This window comes from Coregonus clupeaformis, chromosome 8 (assembly GCF_020615455.1).
Source record: "Coregonus clupeaformis isolate EN_2021a chromosome 8, ASM2061545v1, whole genome shotgun sequence".
Classification (NCBI taxonomy): Eukaryota; Metazoa; Chordata; class Actinopteri; order Salmoniformes; family Salmonidae; genus Coregonus; species Coregonus clupeaformis.
The window spans coordinates 12,747,292-12,768,599 of record NC_059199.1 but is presented as its reverse complement, the minus strand read 5'-3'; the positions used below and the strand labels follow the sequence as shown (position 1 = coordinate 12,768,599).

Sequence of the window (21,308 nt, the reverse complement as noted above, 5' to 3'; positions counted from 1 at the left end):
AATCCTACAATGTGATTTTCTGGGAACATCTTTTCTCAATTTGTCTGTCATAGTTGACGTGTACCTATGATGAAAATTACAGGCCTCTCTCATCTTTTTAAGTGGGAGAACTTGCACAATTGGTGGCTGACTAAATACTTTTTTCCCCCACTGTATATCTGATAAACAACTCACAGAATAGTAGGTTAAAGCATCACTGACATGGGCCTCTAGTCTAACTCACATAACTCAGCTGTGGTCTTAAAGCAATGAAGCCAGAACCCATGATAGAGGGGCTGAGTGAATGTGGTCACTGTGGAGGAGGGTCATTTTGTCAGAGACACTGTAGAAGGACAGAGTGCCGGCCTGGTGATCCAGGTACTAATTATAGTTCTGTGATTGTTACACAGCATTAGACACACAAACACAAACACACACAATAACAACTACAGACACTCATGAATAAATAACATGTTTATTCACTCTTTTCACTTCACTGACACAGAGCAGGTATTCCAGGGTTATCCTTAATTATAAAGGCCTTTCTAGATATACAGTTGTAAACATGCTTATACGGTAGGCCTAACTAACTGAGTTGCTGTGTGTCTCTACAGTCTCTCTATCATGTGTCTTTATAGTCTGTGCAGGCTATGTGTGCTTGCGTACGTGTGTGTGTGTCTGTCTATGGCAGCTCCATCATGTTGTGTTCTTCCAGCATGCTCTGTGTGCGTGTGTATACCTCTCTCATAACGTTTAGAACCGTGTTGAGCACCGGCCCAACCTCCTCCTCTTTTCTCACACAAACTATGTCCAGGAACACTCTTCTGTCTGGCAGAGCTACAAACACCAGCTCAGCCGCCCTGCGGATCAACCAGGGGCGATGGGGGGCCAGGGCGACGGTGTACGCATCCCTAGGGAACAGGGGCAAGGTTAGTGTGTGTGTGCGTGTGTGTGTGTGTGTGTGTGTGTGTGTGTGTGTGTGTGTGTGTGTGCATGCGTGAGAGAGCAGGCATCTGTGTCCACGCTGCTGGGAAGCTGGCATGGCCATCAGGCTATGGGTAGTGTGGGACTTGGTCTTCAATAATTTAGTGAGATTGTAAACTAACCTTTTGAGTGTGTGTGTGCAAGTGTGTGTATGTGTTCTGTCTAAAGGATACCTGCAGAGCTCCCCAGGGGTGCGGTAAGCCCCCTGTGCGTCCGGTCCCTCCCCCAGGCCCTGCAGTAGCAGCAGGATCCAGAGCAGGGAACGGTGGAGCCGCAGCAGATTTCTGCACCCGGAGCGCGTCCGTACATTGAAGTTCACCAAGCCACTTTGCAGCTCCGACTCCACCATGGAACGCACTGAGCTGTAGGCCGCTGGGCCTTGTAGTCCAGATGGGGGAGTTTGTAGTCCAGAGTGTCCCTCTGCTGGACTACGTTTCTCATGGTCCACTTTCTCCTGCTGGGCCAGCTCTCTGATGACAGCGATCTTATCTTTGACCTTCTGAGAGAAAAAACTGACCAGAGGGCCGAGAGATTCCATAAACCTAGAGAGAGAGAGAGCGAGAGAGAGGAGTGGGGAATGAATGTAGAGCCCTTCACCTAACAACTCCTTACTGTATCATTCATGGCAAGTTTAAAAGGTGTTCTCCTTATAAACACTCTCACACACACACACACACACGCCATACTTGATGAGTTCGTCCCAGCTGTAGAGGTAATGCTCCAGCAGAACGTCGTCAGAGTGCGTAGCCATGGAAGAGGTTAGGTGGGACATGAGACGCCACACCTGGAACTGTTGACCTGGACACACATGGAGAGGGGGCACGGAACCCAATACTACACCCCTCTCACCATGCTGTCCCCCACTCTGCACCCCTCCTGGATGAGGAATAACAGGGGTCTCCGGCTGGAACAGGAGAGAGAGAGAGGGAGAGAGGCGGAGAAGATGAATGCACAAAGCGAGAGGTATCATCTACACTACATGACCAACAGTATGTGGACACCCCTTCAAATTAGTCGATTCGGCTATTTCAGCCACACCCGTTGCTGACAGGTGTATAAATTGAGCACACAGCCATGCAATCTCCATAGACAAACCCTGGCAGTAAAGCTGCCCTGGTCAACTGTAAGTGCTGTTATTGTGAAGTGGAAACTTTCAGGAGCAACAACGGCTCAGCCGTGAAGTGGTAGGCCACACAAGCTCAAAGAACAGGACCGCCGAGGACGACATTGTCTGTCCTCGGTTGCAACACTCACTACCAGGTTCTAAACTGCCTCTGGAAGCAACGTCAGCACAATAATTGTTTGTCGGGAGTGTCATTAAATGGGTTTCCATGGCTGAGCAGCCGCACACAAGCCTAAGATCACCATGCGCAATGCCAAGCGTTGGCTGGAGTGGTGTAAAGCTCGCCGCCATTGGACTCTGAAGCAGTGGAAATGCGTTATCTGGAGTGATGAATCACGCTTCACCATCTGGCAGTCGGACTTACGAATCTGGGTTTGGCGGGTGCCAGGAGAACTCTACCTGCCCCAATGCATAGTGCCAACTGTAAAGTTTGGTGGAGGAATAATGGTCTGGGGCTGTTTTTCATGGTTCGGGCTAGGCCCCTTAGTTCCATGGAAGGGAAATCTTAACGCTACAGCATACAATGACATTCTAGACGATTCTGTGCTTCCAAATTTGTGGCAACAATTTGGGGAAGGCCCTTTCCTGTTTCAGCATGACAATGACCCAGTGCAAAAAGCGAGGTCCATACAGAAATGGTTTGTCGAGATCGGTGTGAAAGAACTTGACTGACCTCAACCCCATCGAACACCTTTGGGATGAATTGGAACGCTGACTGCGAGCCAGGCCTAATCGCCCAACATCAGTGCTCGACCTCACTAATGCTCAGAACCAATGTTCCAACCTCGACCTCACTAAGTCCCAGAACCAATGTTCCAACATCTAGTGGAAAGCCTTCCCAGAAGAGTGGAGGCTGTTATAGCAGCAAAGGGGGGACCAACATATTAATGCCCATGATTTTGGAATGAGATGTTCGACGAGCAGATGTCCACATACTTTTGTAGTGTATTTTATATTTATTTTTATTATGTATTCAAATCTTTCACTTTGTTTTACACTACAATATAAATTATAGAATGACTAACTACTAACTGTTAAGACATTTCCCTACAGGCTAAATCATGTGTGTGTACTCACTGTTGGACGGTAGAAATTGAAACTCAGACAGGGGTGCCAGGAGGTCTCACAATCACCCATAGCAATCTGAGCTGAAAGCGAGAGAGACACGTGTATGTCACATTATACACACACAGCCACACGGAGAACAGTTTCAGCTAAACCCTATGGTTAAAGTGGAAACTCACGGAGCCAGAAAGAACTGAGGAAGAGCAGCAGAGCCATGATGGAGGCTGGCAGCAGGTAGCGTTGCAGTCGCCCATTAATACCCATCTTGTCTACACAGACAGGTACTGTCCTGATGAACACAGACACACTCAGTAGACCACCCCTCACATACTGGTAGGTCACCTCGTCCCCAGGCTAATCGCTACAGAGAGAGATCCGGCTGGGGAATACGACTAACTGGTAGTAAACGCTATCCCCTAGAAGTATTTCTCTATATCTGTCATCTCCCTTTCTCCCTCTACTCTCTATGCAGCTTACACGATTTCTAGTATTGTTTTCCTTTCACTCTCTTTCTAAATGTATTACAGTAAAGACACACTTCCTATTTAAGCCACACCTCCTGGAACACTATGTACTTGACCTTTAACCTTTGGCTCTTATCTCAACCGCCGTTTCATCACCCCTCTATCAACACACACATACGCGCACGCACGCACACACACACACACAGTCCCTGTATCTCATGATATCTCTAGACTCTGGCCATGGGTTGGATCTTATCAGTGACACACACAATACAGAGACCAACAAGTGTGTTATGATACATGCGATCATTTATTTTTTGCAGAGAGAGACATGCCTCACCTTACCACATTCCTCTCCATGTCTTACATGAAGAGTTACAGTGTGTGTGTGTGTTACAGTGTGTGTAAGTGTGTCGGTTGGCATTGTGTCTATGATGTTAGTGTGTTGGCAGTGGCACATGGCAGTATAGATAGTGTTTGGTCATTTGTCATTCAGTTCTCAACTCCAGGCCCCGGAGGGCCACAGTACTGCTGGTTTTCATTATTTTCAATTACATTATATAGTAGCTGGGGTCATCAGAGGCACTTTAGCTTAGTCTAACGCTTTGTCCCATTAGACAGCCTGGGACCTGCCTGTCTTCTCCCATTAGCCGTGGAGTCTGAGCGGAGTGTCTGGTTGGCTGCTCCTGACGCAGTGGCAGGGATAGGAGTCTGGAGTGCAGAGAGAGAGAGAGAGAGAGAGAGAGAGAGAGAGAGAGAGAGAATATTCACCACAGTAGGTAAATTCTAACATTTTCCCCCAATTCTTTCTGTCCTCCCTCCTGCCAGAGAAGACATTGGTGTGACACACACATACACACACCTTACCGTTACACCCTTGCCCCGTCCAGAGAAGACAGTGGTGAGTCCTTTAGAGACGGAGACGTGCTTCATAGGACGGGACTGAGACTGACACAGCTCAGTTAGCAGCTCAGGACTGGAGAGAGACAGGAGAGTAGCGCAACCTACACACACACACACACACATATTATTGTACACCACTACATTACACACAGCAGCTCTTGACTGGAGAGACACACACACACACATTACTACTGATAGTATACTATAACTACACTACTACTACTAGTATACTATAACTACACTACTACTAGTATACTATAAATACACTACTACTATTATACTATAACTACACTACTACTACTAGTATACTATAACTACACTACTACTAGTATACTATAAATACACTACTACTATTATACTATAACTACACTACTACTACTAGTATACTATAACTACACTACTACTAGTATACTATAACTACACTACTACTAGTATACTATGACTACACTATTATACTATAACTACACCACTGCTAGTATTATACTATAACTACACCACTACTACTATTATACTATAACTACACTACTATTATACTATAACTACACTACTACTACTATTATACTATAACTACACTATAACTACACTACTACTACTACTATTATACTACAACTACACTATTATACTATAACTACACTACTGCCAGTATACTATAACTACTACTATTATACTATAACTACACCATTATACTATAACTACACTCCTACTATTATACTATAACTACACTACTACTAGTATACTATAACTACACTATTATACCATAACTACACTACTACTACTATTATACTATAACTACACTATTATACTATAACTACACTATTATACTATAACTACACTATTATACTATAACTACACTACTTCTATTATACTATAACTACACTACTTCTATTATACTATAACTACACTACTACTAGTATACTATAACTACACCACTACTAGTATACTATAACTACACTATTATACTATAACTACACTACTACCAGTATACCATAACTATACTACTACTATTTTACTATAACTACACTACTACTACTATTATACTATAACTACACTACTACTACTAGTATACTATAACTACACTACTACTAGTATACTATAACTACACTAGTATACTATAACTACACTACTACTACTAGTATACAATAACTACACTACTACTAGTATACTATAACTACACTACTACTACTAGTATACAATAACTACACTACTACTAGTATACTATAACTACACTACTACTATTATACTATAACTACACTACTACTAGTATACTATAACTACACTACTACTAGTATATTATAACTACACTACTAGTAGTATACTATAACTACACTACTACTGGTATACTAAACTACACTACTACTATTATACTATAACTACACTAATACTACTAGTTTCCTATAACTACACTACTTCTACTCGTATACTATACCACTACTACTACTTGCATACTATAACACCACTACTACTATTATACTATAACTACACTACTAATACTACTAGTATACTATAACTACACTATTATACTATAACTACACTACTACCAGTATACCATAACTACACTACTACTATTATACTATAACTACACTACTACTACTATTATACTATAACTACACTACTACTACTAGTATACTATAACTACACTACTACTTGTATACTATAACTACACTACTACTATTATACTATAACTACTCTACTAGTAGTATACTATAACTACACTACTACTATTATACTATAACTACACTACTACTATTAGTATACTATAACTACACTACTATTACTATATACTATAACACCACTACTACTACTAGTATACTATAACTACACTACTACTAGTATACTATAACAACACTGCTACTATTGTACTATAACTACACTACTACTAATATACTGTTACTACATTACTACTAGTATACTATAACTACACTACTACTACTAGTATCCTATAACTACACTATTACTTGTATACTATAACTACACTACTACTATTATACTATAACTACACTACTACTAGTATACTATAACTACACTACTACTACTATTAGTACACTATAACTACACTACTATTATTAGTATACTATAACGACACTACTACTACTATTCAGTATCTAAGAACTGGAGAGAGACAAGCATCACATTACTCAGACTATACTATCAGTACTACACCATGACACTGCTCCAAAACTCACACTCACCCTCTGTAGTTGGCATGGAGGGGGAAAGGGGCTGTGGGGGGGAGGTAAGGGGGGAGGTGGTGGTGGAGGTAAAGGGGGAGACCAGGGTGGAGCTGGGGGAGGTGAGGACATCGTTGGTGTCACAGGAGACAGTTCTGAGACCACGGCTAGCTTTCCTCAGAAACTCAGCCTGGAGCTGGGGACTGGACAGAGAGAGGGGTGGAGGAGGGGAGGAGAAGGGGGACACAGAGGGGGAGATGGGGGGAGAGGGCTTGTGGGGAAGGTTTTGGTGTCTTGCCGAGTCGTTGTCGGGGGAAGCAGCTCTGGGAGCTCTCCTCAGAAACTCAGCCTGGAGCTGGGGACTGGACAGAGAGAGGGGTGGAGGAGGGGAGGAAAGAGGGGGAGGAGGGGAGGAGAAGGGGGACACCGAGGGGGAGATGGGGGGAGAGGGCTTGTGGGGAAGGTTTTGGTGTCTTGCCGAGTCGTTGTCAGGGGAAGCAGCTCTAGGAGCTCTCCTCAGAAACTCAGCCTGGAGCTGGGGACTGGACAGAGAGAGGGGTGGAGGAGGGGAGGAAAGAGGGGGAGGAGGGGAGGAGAAGGGGGACACCGAGGGGGAGATGGGGGGAGAGGGCTTGTGGGGAAGGTTTTGGTGTCTTGCCGAGTCGTTGTCAGGGGAAGCAGCTCTGGGAGCTCTCCTCAGAAACTCAGCCTGGAGCTGGGGACTGGACAGAGAGAAGGTGGGAGGAGGGGAGGAAAGAGGGGGAGGAGGGGAGGAGGGCTGTAGGGAAAGGGTTTGGGGTCGAGCTGAATCCTGGGGCAAAAGTGACGTTGAAGATCTCATCGGAATGATGAGGACTTCTCCGACTGGATGCTGAAGGAGAGGACAAGAGAGAGAGAGACAGAAGAGAGAAAGAATGAGAGGTAGAGAGGGGGGGGTATGATGAGCAGATGTTCTGCAACAGATACTGTTTCATTAAATCACAATAAAATATTCCGATATCTTACCTCTCTCCTCTCCATGGCAGCAGCAGTATCAATGGGGGTCTAGGCTAGAGCCATGCACACAGAGAAACACACACACAAACAACATATTCACACAATAATCTGTGCAGTGTGCACACCTCTAACCCAATCGGTTTTGCGCTCCTCCGAGAACACAGAGTTTGGCCAATCACAGGCTGATGTCTACAGACAGCGTTGAGGGGGATTTTCAGCATCAAATAAATAATATTAAAAAGCGAAAATAAACATAAAAATCATGTTTCTCGGGGAAAACTGCCTATTTGGCTATACCCGGCTGAAATGAAAGCCAGCTATAGCCTATAGTTTATTGTGCGTAATGATCACCGCGCATTGAAAGAGGGATTAATCTGCCCGCGGTCTCTGCCATCCCCCCATATTGGTTTAGGGTTTAGGTAGGGTAATCGGATCCAAGATCTGTGTTAAAAGGACGACCCATACACCCATTCATTCCAGTCTACTCACCTGGCGCGCTCCAGCGATCGACTAGCTTGACAGCTCGAGGAGCCCCGGGTTCCGCTGCTAGCTTTGCTTGACAGCTGCTCGCGCCACGTTACTGGACTCCCTCACCGGGCAAAGTCTGCGGTGCGAACAGTGACGGATTATTGTACCGAGCCTAGCGCAGTCATCCGCCATTCACACAGCGCTCGATGCAAGCGCAGTTTTCACTCGTTGACAGGAGCGCTCAACCTCCCAGTGCTGTCAATGGGCTCCAAACACACCAAACACACACACAGCCTACTCAGACGTCCTGTCTGTGCCAAATCCAGCGCAACCTTCACTCTCTCCTCCACCGCTAGTCACTATAGTTAGCACAGCCACAAAGTCATAAACCCCGCCTATTTCGACAATTTCTCTTCTTAAAATGATTTTAAACCTAATCATACCCACCTCACTACTAACCTTATGCCTAACCTTAAATTAAGACCAAAAAGCAATTACTTTTTTTCATGAATATTTACAATATAGACAATGTTGACTTTGTAGCTGGGGTAACTAGTGGAAAACCCTCAATCTGCATGCATTAATAATTGACGTCCCTTTACAGCTGAGGTTCAGGGGTTGTTGCCCTTAATTACCACTTGACCCCCCCAATATAATTATATAGCCTTTTCATAACATGCACTACATTAACATACAATCATATACTTTACCACTGGTAGACTTTAGTCAGTTATGCTGAAGGGTGTGTGCAGTGGTTTCAGAAAAAGGAAGTTGTTTTATTAATCCTCCTGGAAGCGGATAAGCGTACAACCTGTTGTTCCCTCTAGGAACATTCCTCCTAACAGGACAGAGCTTATAAACAAACATGCGCCGAGTGGCGCAGCGGTCTAAGGCACTGCATCTCAGCGCTTGAGGCGTCACTACAGACCCCCTGGTTCGATTCCAGGCTGTATCACAACCGGCCGTGATTGGGAGTCCCATAGGGCGGCGCACAATTGGCCCAGCGTCGTCCGGGTTTGGCCGGTGTAGGCGTCATTGTAAATAAGAATTTGTTCTTAACTGACTTGCCTAGTTAAATAAATCAAATACAAACCTGAACCAGGGTACACAGGCTCCGCGTGCGTATGTACACACACGCATAAAGGATTACAAAACACACTGAGTCATAATCAAACATGTTTAATTAAATCATCATAGCAGACAGACAACGATACAGTCCCCTGGGACCCCCTTCAGCCCAGTGGCGTGTATTCACGGATACCAAGTGAAGCCAGCCTTCCCCCCCAATTTATTTATCTTTCGTCTCTGTGTTTCATAAATTCACAAGAGGCTGTATGTATCTCACCGGAAAAAGCATCCAGGCGTGCGAAACAGCGCCCCTCTGTCTCTCTACGTGTAGGACATCTATCTGATGCTGTCTGGTCCAAACGAGTATGACATTGTTGCCGCCTGTAGCACTAAATGGAATGCAAGGGAAGCCAGCGAGCATTTGGCCTCCCTTGACAAAAAAAAATATACAAAATTAGCCAATCAGCATTGAGCTAAACTGAGCGAGCTCAACTGTGAATGGTCCTGGCGCACCAAAAAAATAAAGTGTTAAGGGAAGCCAGCTTGGATTTTGGCATCTCTCCTATCAAATCGCATTGAGAACATACGTCATTGACAGAAACAACTTGAATTGTTGCATCTCGTTGTGTTGTTGTCCTCTGGTGACTAGCTAGCTAGCTAGCCAAAGTTGTCCCTTTCCTAAATTAGCCATGGATGGAGATAGGGATTTGGACTTGTGGTTTTACTTAATTCTCAGTACTGGCCAATGATTATAATGGCTATTCTGATTCAACCATTAATTCATACATTGTTGTGCCCCTGGCCTGAGAGGATGGAAGTTCAATATGTAGCTAGATGTAGAAGGCTAATGTTAACTAGCTAACTTTACCCATGAATGGAAGTTAGGCTAGCGTGCAAGCATTTTAGCCAGGTAGCCTAGTACAACAAAAAATAAAAGTGTGTACTGTATGACAGAGCGATATACTTTTTCGTCAACATGAAAGAGAGGAGGATGGCATTTCTCTACAAGTAGGGTGAGTCAACATATTTTTCTACTTGCACACACACACACAGAAATCAGAACCATGGACAGCCACATCATATTTAGCTTACATTGATTGGACTAAATTATTTTTGGTATCTTTTAGTTGTCACTGTATTAGACTAAGCAGAGGTGATTTGATGATGTTGAAATGGTGCTGGAATAGTGGAGGCAGCTCCTGTTTTCGTTGCAACTTGCGGTAACTCTCTGTGGTTCTAAATCAATAGTTGTTTAGTGGTCCGAAAATGTCAGAAACATTAACTTGCTTGACCATGCTGTAGGCCATGTAACAGAGGTTGCTATCCGGTTTTGTGATAAAACAAAGTGTGGTTGAATTTATTCTGCCACTGTGTCTTCTTATTGTCTCGGCCTATACACTACCGTTCAAAAGTTTGGGGTCACTTAGAAATGTCCTTGTTTTCGATAGAAAAGCATTTTTTTTGTCCAATAAAATAACATCAAATTGATCAGAAATACAGTGTAGACATTGTTAATGTTGTAAATGGCTATTGTTGCAGGAAACAGCTGATTTTTAATGGAATATCTACATAGGCCTATTATCAGCAACCATCAGTTCTGTGTTCCAATGGCACGTTGTGTTTGCTAATCCAAGTTTATCATTTTAAAAAGGCTAAGTGATCATTAGAAAACCCTTTTGCAATTATGTTAGCACAGCTAAAAACTGTTGTGCTGATTAAAGAAGCAATAAAACTGCCCTTCTTGAGACTAGTTGAGTATCTGGAGCATCAGCAATTGTGGGTTTGATTACAGGCTCAAAATGGCCAGAAACAAATAACTTTCTTCTGAAACTCGTCAGTCTATTCTTGTTCTGAGAAATGAAGGCTATTCCATGTGCGAAATTGCCAAGCAACTGAAGATCTCGTACAACGCTGTGTACTACTCCCTTCACAGAACAGCGCAAACTGTCTCTAACCAGAATAGAAAGAAGAGTGGGAGGCCCCGGTGCACAACTGAGCAAGAGGACAAATACATTAGTGTCTAGTTTGAGAAACAGACGCCTCATAGGTCCTCACCAGTCTCAGCGTCAACAGTGAAGAGGCGACTCCGGGATGCTGACCTTCTAGGCAGAGTTGCAAAGAAAAAGCCTTAATCTTTTCTTTTTATTGGCCAGTCAGATTTTGCTTTTTCTATGCAACTCTGTCTAGAAGGTCAGCATCCCGGAGTCGCCTCTTCACTGTTGACGTTGAGACTGGTGTTTTGCGGGTACTATTGAATGAAGCTGCCAGTTGAGGACCTGTGAGGCATCTGTTTCTCAAACTAGACAATAATGTATTTGTCCTCTGGCTCAATTTCTCGCATGGAATAGCCTTCATTTCTCAGAACAAGAATAGACTGATGAGTTTCAGAAGAAAGTTATTTGTTTCTGGCCATTTTGAACCGGATAATGGGCCTCTGTACGCCTATGTAGATATTCCATTAAAAAATCAGCCATTTCTAGCTACAATAGCCATTTACAACATGAACAATGTCTACACTGTATTGCTGCTTAATTTGATGTTATTTTAATGGACAAAAAAATTGCTTTTCTTTTGGAAAACAAGGACATTTCTAAGTGACCAAACTTTTGAACAGTAGTGTATATCACAATTGCAAGGCATATGAATGAACAGGTTATACAGCAAACAATGCAATAATCACAACACATAGGTTGAAATATGGCTTTTTTTCTGGCTTTCCCAGTGATTTTACCCATGCACCGCTACTGCTTCAGACCATGTTTGTAACTTTCTAGTTGCGTTCCCCATTAGTTCTCTGGTAGTGTTCTCTCCATAGCATCTCTGGTACACGGTCATAACCGTAGCACCGTTCCTGTGTTGTAACATTCTAGACAGCTACAGGTGGAAGAATTTACCATCCACATTCTGTGAGCATGACCAAGTATGGTCAGATGAGCTGTTACAGAGTCATCTTCAGACACCTGATAGAGAGAGAGAGAGAGAGAGAGATGAGTTGTGAGGCTAAGGGTAGTGGGGATAATATACAATACTGTGTATGTGTGTGTGTGTATGGTATTGTGTGTGTGGGGGGCTGTAATGTGTGTGTTCAGTGTGTATGGTAGTGTGTGTGTGGGGGCTGTAATGTGTGTGAAATGTGTGTGTGTGCGATGCATGCATGTTACCTACCTCTCTGTGTGTGTAGACAGCGTGTGGAACAGTGTGTGTGTGTGTTAGAGCTGGGTGATAGGCAATTTATCGCGATATGGATTTTTGACTATTTGATCCGATAACAATAAATAGAACAATACCTTTATAACATTAATCTGCACCACAGTTTTTATTTTATTATCCTTGAAACTACTACAACTAGTTTTATGGTTGTAGCCATCAATTGTCCCATTAACAATCACCCATATTAGTCAACTTATTTCATTTCAAACTTCCCATGTCTCTAGTATAGGCTACTTATCGTAATGAATGATACCAGCAAAATGCCTGTGATAAGTGATCGGTATGGTTGGTGTCGATCATTATCAGTTTATCGTCCCAGCTCTAGTGTGTGTAGTGTAGTGTAGTGTAGTGTGAGTTACCTGGTCTCTCTGTGTGTGATAAGGCAGCGTGTGGAACAGTAGCGCCCCCCACAGGAGCAGCAGGTGTAGGAGGAGGGGAATCCACAGACGGAGCAGAACAGACGAGGGGGGAGCGAGGAGGGAGGGGCCGCAGCTGACAGGTAATTAGGCTCCTCCCTCTCAGACACGTTCTGCCAATCACAGCACAGCAGGGACAGGGTTAGCCTCTCAGCAAAGACGGGGGCTGTAGATGGGTTAGTGGACAACGTGTTTCCATGGGGCAGAAGTCAGTGTGTTGTTGTGATTCTGGATGGCCAGATTGCTAGCAAGAATGACAAGAAACTGCCATGTGGAGAATCGTAAGTAGCTTGTTTCAGCTCGTTTCATCTTGTTCTTGATACCATGTCTTGTTTTGAGGTGTTTTGACTGATTTCATATCAATGCTAATATGGCTAAAATTCGTTAGCTAGCTAACCAACAACTGTAAGGATGTATTTGAGAGAAAACGAGTGCTCATTGTGCAAATGTATTTATGTTTTCAATAAACATTGGAGACTAAATATAGCTTATCTAAGCCAACCCAGTCTGTTTTGCATGCGTCGGTTTTGTTGCTTAACAACCAACCCGTCTATGGGAAGATCTCAATTGCATAGAAAGCCAGAGGTCCCTCCCCTCTGACCTTTTCCCTCCAATGGGTTTTGAGAAGGAGACAAGGAGAGAGGACGCGAGGAGTATGCAATTGAGATCTTCCCATAGTCCCAATAATCTCTCCTCTCAAATTGTGCACTTGTTCACTTCTCTTCACTGATTTCAAAGGAAACTATTAGTATAAGAAATATGGTGGAAGCTCCCACTAGCCAATGCCAATCCAATGCTTTTAAATTTGTGGGTAGTAGTGAATAAGTGTACTTTGGGGCGTTCTGGCTCAGGCAAGCCTTAAGTTTACTTTTTTATTTATTTAGTGAACGAGTTCACACTTCAGGAGAAAGGAGATATTATTGGGACACACCCAGGGTCACGTTCAGAAAGTCTCTATAGAGCTGATTCCCTATTCTGCATGATGAAGAGAAGTGTGCTACATAATACATTTAGCAGACACTTTTATCCATAGCGCTTTACAGTCACGCGGGCACACATTTTTAACACTTGGGTGATCCCGGGAATTGAACCCACTACGCTGGCGTTACAAGCGTCATGCTCTACCAACTGAGCTACAGAGGACCATACATACGAGGGTTAGCGTCAATTCCATTTCAATTAAATTCCAGTCAATTCAGAAAGTAAACCAAATTCCAATTCAACATTTTGGAATTTCGGTGTACTTTCTGATTTGACTGAAATTAAAATGGAATTGACCCCAACCCTGTTACATACAAACATCATGTATTTCTATCTGAATGTTCAGTCACGATGCACTCCTCTGCACATTATGCTGGTGTGTTTCAAATGACACCTACTTCTCTATATGATGCACTACTTGTGGGGTTAGGGGTTAGGGGTCAGAGGTGTTCTAATTCTATTACCTACCTCTTCTTCTAGTAGAGTCTGGAAGTTTTTGCGAAATCTCTGTTTGAAGTGATCACCTCTAGTTTTCCTCTTCTTCTTACCTAGAGACAGAAAGAAAGAGGGAAGGAGGAAGAGGGAGAGAAAGAGAGAGTAGGATGAAGAGATGAAAGAGAGAAGGGGGCAAAAGTACACATGAACAAATTTATGTAGAGCTCTCCACCAAACAATAGCACTGGGCAGGTCTAAAAGGTGTTCCCTCACACACACACACCAGGTTCGTCTCCTTCGCTAAAGGTGGGCAGGCGGGCGGCAGGACCGGCGGGAGGCAGGGAGGAGAGAGGGTCATCCTGGAAGTTGTCCTTCTCTAGAGCATCCAGCTGGCGATTTAACCTCCGCTGGCGTGTTGCATCGTCCAACACACGCCTCTGTCCTGCCTCCGCAACACGGGCTGGAGAGAGATAGAGGGAAGTGAGGGAGAGAGGGAAGTGAGGGGTAGAGATAGAGGGAAGTGAGGGGTAGAGATAGAGGGAAGTGAGGGATAGAGATAGAGGGAAGTGAGGGATAGAGATAGAGGGAAGTGAGGGATAGAGATAGAGGGAAGTGAGGGGTAGAGATAGAGGAAAGTGAGGGAGAGAGGGAAGTGAGGGATAGAGATAGAGGGAAGTGAGGGATATAGATAGAGGGAAGTGAGGGATAGAGATAGAGGGAAGTGAGCGGTAGAGATAGAGGGAAGTGAGGGGTAGAGATAGAGGGAAGTGAGGGATAGAGATAGAGGGAAGTGAGGGGTAGAGATAGAGGGAAGTGAGGGGTAGAGATAGAGGGAAGTGAGGGATAGAGATAGAGGGAAGTGAGGGATAGAGATAGAGGGAAGTGAGGGATAGAGATAGAGGGAAGTGAGGGATAGAGATAGAGGGAAGTGAGGGGTAGAGATAGAGGGAAGTGAGGGATAGAGATAGAGGGAAGTGAGGGATAGAGATAGAGGGAAGTGAGGGGTAGAGATAGAGGAAAGTGAGGGATAGAGATAGAGGAAAGTGAGGGATATAGATAGAGGGAAGTGAGGGATAGAGATAGAGGGAAGTGAGCGGTAGAGATAGAGGGAAGTGAGGGGTAGAGATAGAGGGAAGTGAGGGATAGAGATAGAGGGAAGTGAGGGATAGAGATAGAGGGAAGTGAGGGATAGAGATAGAGGGAAGTGAGATGGGGGGATACATTTTTTATAAAATATCCAATATCCGTAGTCATATGGATTAAGTCATTCCAGTCTACATTGGTCTCATGTTTTAAAGGCAACAGTAGCCTAAAAAACAGATATGGCAGGCCAACCCTCCTCCGGGCCAGCTACTTGATGTGCAACCTTTTTCTTCCGCTCTGCTCAAATACACCTTACTGTAGAAACCGAATTGTAACGTGATTTTGTGATGGCTGCATACAGCGTTACAGCTTGGCTAATGGAAAGAACCGGCACCCATTTTTCAACTTACCTGTTCTTGGCGATACACTTTTCTTCTGAATCGAGAACGAAGAATGTATCTTATATATGTCCGTGTCCAGTTGCAAGTGGTTCTCCAAAAACCGGAGAATATTCAGAAATATATCAAATCCATGTTTTGTATCGAGTGAGAAATGCCGCTTGCATGTATGTAGATATTTTGGTCGCACTGTGTGAAGTGCTGTCATCTGCTTCTACACATGGCCACATCTCATGAAAAGTCCAGTACCAACAAAGATGTTGGGAAAGGCAAGAGGTCTGGCAGCTAAAATGGCGAAGGAACTCCTCACTCGGTGCAAATTGTGGATGTAATATTTTCCTTCAGCTGGACACAGACATTTATAAGATACACTTTTCTTCGGAATTGAGAACGAAGAAAGTATCGGCAAGTACAGGTTAGTTGAATATGTGCCTGCTATCCTTTACACTAGCCAGCAGATCCGACCCGCTTGCTTAAAGCTGCATTAGGGTAGGACAGGCTTTCTGTGTAGATTAAGACGCAGCGGAGCCGGCGCGAGATATGTCTCGAAAAACGTACCTCAATCCATGAATGAGAAATGCATTGTACTCCGAATTGTCCCATTAGCCCAACTGTTAGACAGAAAAGATTGAACGACCGCTAGTTTTTAAGTAAACTGCTGTGTTTCGTCCTCATGCTAGTTAGCAGTAGCCACAGCAGCCACTGTCTCGTTCCATTCACAGTGGTTTGGAGGCTGGATTTTTTTTGTTTTGTGGATTAAAGTGTGCAGGTAGCCTAGTAAAGGAGCCATTTGAAGTGATTGTTTGACAATCAGATGAAAACATCATGACTGGTTGTTTTTATGCCACAATAAAGTTATACATTTTAAAAGTTACATTACAAATCTTTACTACTAGGCCCACAGAGATCGTATTGAATTAATAGGGATTCTATATGAAATTCTATGATTTGGCCCATACATGTTTTTGGTATAGGTGGTACTGTACCGGGAAGAAATGTAATCTACTTTCACCCCTTCTTAATCTACACGTCTGTCCGACCCTAGTGCAGCTGTAAGCAAGCGGGTCAGATCTGCTGGCTAGGTTTATACAAGCTACTTATCAACGACTATAGGCCCTTTTCACGTGACGTCAGACAACTTCCGTTCTGCCGCGATGCAGGTTATGTTTACATCCGGTGTCGCTTAGGAACGCTTAGCTAGTAGCACATCATTATGGAGTTCACCCAGTCCCTTTCACATCTGCCACCAATACGACTTAACGACGTAGAACGACTTGCTGACAAGTGGTCCCTTACTTCAAGATCGAAGCTTGATAAAGGCTACAAGTTCTTCGTTGAAGGTTACCTGTTTGATTATGAAGGTACGTGTTTATCTTTATTTAGCTTAAATTAGCCCTATGCTAGCGAAGGTTATGAGCTGACGAGTTTCTGTTTTGCAGCCTCTTTTTAATATTACTGCTGTTTGTATCGACCGTAAGATAAGAGTCAGTAATGTATTAATGGCTAATGCTGCGCCCTTTCTCCCAATCACTGTATTGAAACAGTCTCAAGTGTAGTTAACGGTGAGGTGACAGTGAGAGGGCGATGTTACAGGTCCATGAAGAAAAATGAGGAGGCTCATCGGCTTCAGGTTTCTCAGATAAACAGTTCTCTAACATTATGATAAGATTAGATAGATTAAGATTAAGGTTAAGATAGATAAGTTTTCTTTTTGTTGTGTTTTGCTGCGGTTGCAGATTTAATAAGAATGATTCCACAAAGTTCCACTGTGGATCAGTTTGTTTCTCAGTCTGAGCTCTGATTTTGTATCATTAAACTTAATACACAACGAAATTCTTACAAACCGATGTGGGTTGTTGACGGCAATAAAGACTGGGAAAGATTCTGTGATAACTCAAAATGTTCAAATTTTCGATAAGTGTTGGCACTACTTGTCAAAGGTTTCAGAACAGCCAATTTTTCTTAATTAAAAAAAGAAATTGGGTTTTGAAAATTGTGTACAGTAGTTTATAATGAAACGCAGAAAAAATGTTTTGTAAGTACAGCACTAATTGTTATGTCTCTATGAACAGGTTACACTAGACTCTGCAGAGGTTCCTGTGGTACTCAATCACATGTCATGTTCCTGCTCTGCTGGGAAAGCACTATGTAATCACATAGTAGCACTTCTTTTTCAAAGTGCTCACTATGTTACCATGGGCTTTAAGACAGTGCCATTGCCTCTGTCATGCACCAGCGCACTGCAGACCTGGCACCGGCCTAGGACACAGGTCAGACATTATTTGTTACACTGATGCAGAACTTTGCAGTTTGTATTGACTTTTGACAATGTATTGTTCATCATTATTATATCACAGGGAATTGTACCAGAGGCCACCAATGATATGGCGGTGTGTAAACCAGCGGCTAAGAAAAAAACAAGTGTCAGAGCTGGTGTGAAGTGCACACTGTACCGAGCCTATGATGGTGAGTCTGAATGAGCCCCCCGCCTGTACTAGAGCACAAAGACTTTAGTGCATTTCTAAAATAATACAAACATAAAAGTGATTATTATTTGTTACTTTTTATATAGACTTTCAGTGGATATTTTTTATTTGTATTAGAAGCATGTACGAGACTGGATGAGTGTGGTTGTCTTTTTTTAGTGAAAAAGATAAGGTGGCATTTAATGAAATCTAAACTTGACATATCTCACTTTCATGCCAGGGCCTATTCCGGATCCTCACGTCATGGCCAGTGCTGAGAAACTGAAAGACATCCGTCCACAACCAGGGATTTGCAAATTGCTGCACGGGCTTGAGGGCCTTAATTTGGTGGACTCTAAATTTGGCCCTGTGCCATTTGGGTCTGTGCTTTCTTACCAGTGCCCTCTAGAATTAAGTAGAGATATTATTAAACACCCTGGTGCCAGTGAGTTTCCTCAGTTGCCTATTGAAGGTTACAACTTTAAATTTCCCATTGATTTTGAGCCCAACTACATACAACAATGTCATTTGGACAGCCTGATTGTGTCAGAGGAGATGTCTGCTGCTATTGAAGCAGAAACAAGAATGCAGTCAGAATGCCAGCTGTGGAGCCAGGTACGCAAACCCCGACTGACAGCCAGCAGATTCCGTGAAATATGCCATGTTCGTGGGGGAGTTGTCTGCCAAGGCTTTGGCAACCCGCATTCTGAGAGGAACTCCTCAGACAGCTGCTATGAGAAGAGGGTTGGATCTGGAACCTGAGATACTGAGGCAATATTCTGATTTTTGTGATGTCTCTCTGAAACAATGCGGGGTCATCATCCACCCTGATTCACCTCACCTTGCAGCCAGCCCGGATGCTAAAGTCTTCTGCCCAACAGAAGCACCACCATTTGGTCTTGCTGAGGTTAAGAGTTGCGATGTTGAAAATGTTACCCAAGTTAAACACCTGATCACAGTTAAAGGCCAGGCCTGCCTTAAGAAGAGCCACAAATACTACTATCAGGTTCAAGGCCAACTCGCCTTAAGCGGACTTCAGTGGTGTGACTTCATTACAGATACCCGCACTGACTTCACAGTTGAGAGAATCTTTAGGGATGAGGAGATTATCCACTCAATGCGACAGAAGCTTGATCATTTCTATTATAACATCTACATGGATGTCTTCTTAAGTTATAAAACATAAGGCAGAATTTTGTGTGTAAATAGTGTTAAGGTAAATGTGGAAGGTGAACCTTTGACATTTTTTTCTTTAACTGCAAATTAACTTGTCATATACTGTATATCTCCTATGTACTGAAACACACATTTTGAAAAGGATTGTGATGTAAATGTCGACATGTTTTTCTTTAACTGCAAATGAACTTAATTGTGTTATATACTGTATATCTATGTATTGAAATACAAATCTTGAAAAGGATTGCGATGTTGTAAATGCTCTTACCAAAATCAAAAAGGATTGGAAGCAGTTGCTTGCAAACATATATTTAATAGTTCCATCAGTGCCATGACACATAAGCACATAACATGGTTAATAGTTGGATATTTTTACAATATATCACATTAGGTTCATTAATAGCTATGAAAAAGTTATTACCCTTAACAAAAACATACAGTATAACATTAGATCAATTAAATTACCAACAAAGTTAATTCATATTTACATTTTTTTGTACATACAATACAGTAATATAAAAGTACTTCTATTTACAGCCCATCTAGCTTACTCAGGAAATATACAACTTCCAGTTGACAAAAACATCAGACTGGTTTGTCTCCTTTAATGTCAAGAGGTCCCTGATAGTTCGACATGAGGCAGCAGATGGCCCACAGCTGATTCACTGAACCCACTGTGGAAAGAGGAACAAGCCCATCCCAGATATGGTACTCCTTCACCCTCCGTATGGCCCTCTCGACTAAAATCCTCAGCCGGGCGATGGCCTGGGTCTTAAGAGTGTCCTCCTGCTGAGCTGAGGAGATTTTTTTTTAACATTCAGCTTTGACCAGGAATCAATATTTATCTAGCTATCATGCACAACAGTATTTGAATAGGTGAGTTACTATACATTCATGAATAAACTAACTGCCTAACAAAGGGTTAGATAGCTAGCTAAGTAAACTTGTTACATTACAGCCAGGCAGCAATGTAACGCTACCTTTAACGTTATCGGTATCTGGTACTAAGTTGTTGTTAGCTAACGTTAGCCCACTTTTAAGTAACTAAGGCAGTGAACAATTATGAATTAACAATAACGTTAGCAAGTTACAAACCATTGCATATACGTAAACATTATTACTCTTAACTTTACTAATTTAACTTAAACGTACCTTTTGGAATTTCTTCAAGTAGCTAGCTTGCTAGTTAGTGGTCAACAGTTGTATTTTCGTTGAGAAGTCTCAGGTTACGGGCGAACGGAAGTGAAGTTAACCTGCTACGCGGAAAGGCGGAAGTTAGATGACGTCATCGTGAAAAGGGCCTATTACCCAGCTGGAACAGCTATAGCCTGGCTAGAAGAGCTAGTAATAGCCTGGCTAGAAGAGCTAGAGGACTAGACGATGATTTATTAGCTAACCTTGCTGTTGGAAAAGTACTGAAAGTTACTTTCTGTTGTCATGTACTTCCTCTCATTGCAATTAACTTCTTTCGTCTGCTTTCTAGGTTTTCAATCAGAGATGCTCTAGCTATATGTTTCAGTATAGTATGTCAAACGTGCTCACTACGGGTATTTTTTGTGACGATAGCGCATCTGCACACAACACCACCGATTAGCCAGTTAGCAAGCTCAAGTGACAAACGAACGGTTGTTTGTTAAGTCAACTTTTCTTGTATTATTGACTTGTGAACTCAAGTTATGTACTCGATATAGTTATTATAATCAGAAGCAACTATTTGTCTAAGAAAAGAGGGTTAAACTCACCCGAAGACTTCTTTTCAAAAACCATTTAATCCTTCCTACTTTAGCAGCAAACGCGTTTGGAGAATCTACGTAGGCCTGCAGCGAACAATTTGTCACAGATTCTTTTGTTGCGCGTTTCTGTTTGTGTGACATGGTCGCCTTCTTGTGGTATGTATGAGCATGGAATTAAAATGTTATTTCTAGT

At 43.0% G+C, this 21,308-nt stretch overlaps 2 protein-coding genes across 7 annotated transcripts; both read right to left on the bottom strand.

Annotated features, from left to right (window-relative positions):
* Positions 1-440: 440 nt before the first annotated feature.
* Positions 441-9,070, bottom strand: LOC121571152 (ceramide-1-phosphate transfer protein). 6 transcript variants are annotated; one of them, XM_041882475.2, is made up of 9 exons: positions 8,172-8,820; positions 7,692-7,735; positions 6,708-7,557; positions 4,483-4,619; positions 3,331-4,326; positions 3,164-3,234; positions 1,650-1,867; positions 1,137-1,505; positions 441-890 (listed from the first exon to the last, which is right to left on the bottom strand). In XM_041882475.2, exons 5-9 carry the CDS (start codon positions 3,413-3,415, stop codon positions 662-664), a joined length of 972 nt encoding a protein of 323 aa, XP_041738409.1. In that variant the 5' UTR covers positions 3,416-4,326; positions 4,483-4,619; positions 6,708-7,557; positions 7,692-7,735; positions 8,172-8,820; the 3' UTR covers positions 441-661. The 6 variants fall into 6 exon arrangements, with proteins under 6 accessions (XP_041738409.1, XP_045077735.1, XP_045077734.1 ...); XM_045221800.1 differs by lacking the exons at positions 441-890; positions 1,137-1,505; positions 1,650-1,867; positions 3,164-3,234 and adding an exon at positions 8,846-9,070 and having other exon boundaries at positions 3,903-4,326; positions 4,478-4,619; positions 8,172-8,286; XM_045221799.1 differs by lacking the exons at positions 441-890; positions 1,137-1,505; positions 1,650-1,867; positions 3,164-3,234 and adding an exon at positions 8,861-9,070 and having other exon boundaries at positions 3,903-4,326; positions 4,478-4,619; positions 8,172-8,286.
* Positions 9,071-11,904: 2,834 nt separating this feature from the next.
* Positions 11,905-21,223, bottom strand: LOC121572708 (zinc finger HIT domain-containing protein 1-like). Its single transcript, XM_041884728.1, has 5 exons — positions 21,125-21,223; positions 14,544-14,720; positions 14,294-14,373; positions 12,788-12,957; positions 11,905-12,178 (listed from the first exon to the last, which is right to left on the bottom strand). Exons 1-5 carry the CDS (start codon positions 21,147-21,149, stop codon positions 12,157-12,159), a joined length of 474 nt encoding a protein of 157 aa, XP_041740662.1. The 5' UTR covers positions 21,150-21,223; the 3' UTR covers positions 11,905-12,156.
* Between the last annotated feature and the right edge of the window lie 85 nt (positions 21,224-21,308).

Coding starts and splice junctions, on each gene's coding strand:
- LOC121571152 (XM_045221800.1), bottom strand. Junction 4,620..6,707: donor CTCCATGCCAACTACAGAGG/GTGAGTGTGAGT, acceptor GTGTGTGTGTAG/GTTGCGCTACTCTCCTGTCT. Junction 4,327..4,477: donor GGCAAGGGTGTAACGGTAAG/GTGTGTGTATGT, acceptor TCTGCACTCCAG/ACTCCTATCCCTGCCACTGC.
- LOC121572708 (XM_041884728.1), bottom strand. CDS start 21,149: ATGGTTTTTGAAAAGAAGTCTTCGG. Junction 14,374..14,543: donor TAGCGAAGGAGACGAACCTG/GTGTGTGTGTGT, acceptor TTCTGTCTCTAG/GTAAGAAGAAGAGGAAAACT. Junction 12,958..14,293: donor AGACTCTACTAGAAGAAGAG/GTAGGTAATAGA, acceptor TGTGATTGGCAG/AACGTGTCTGAGAGGGAGGA.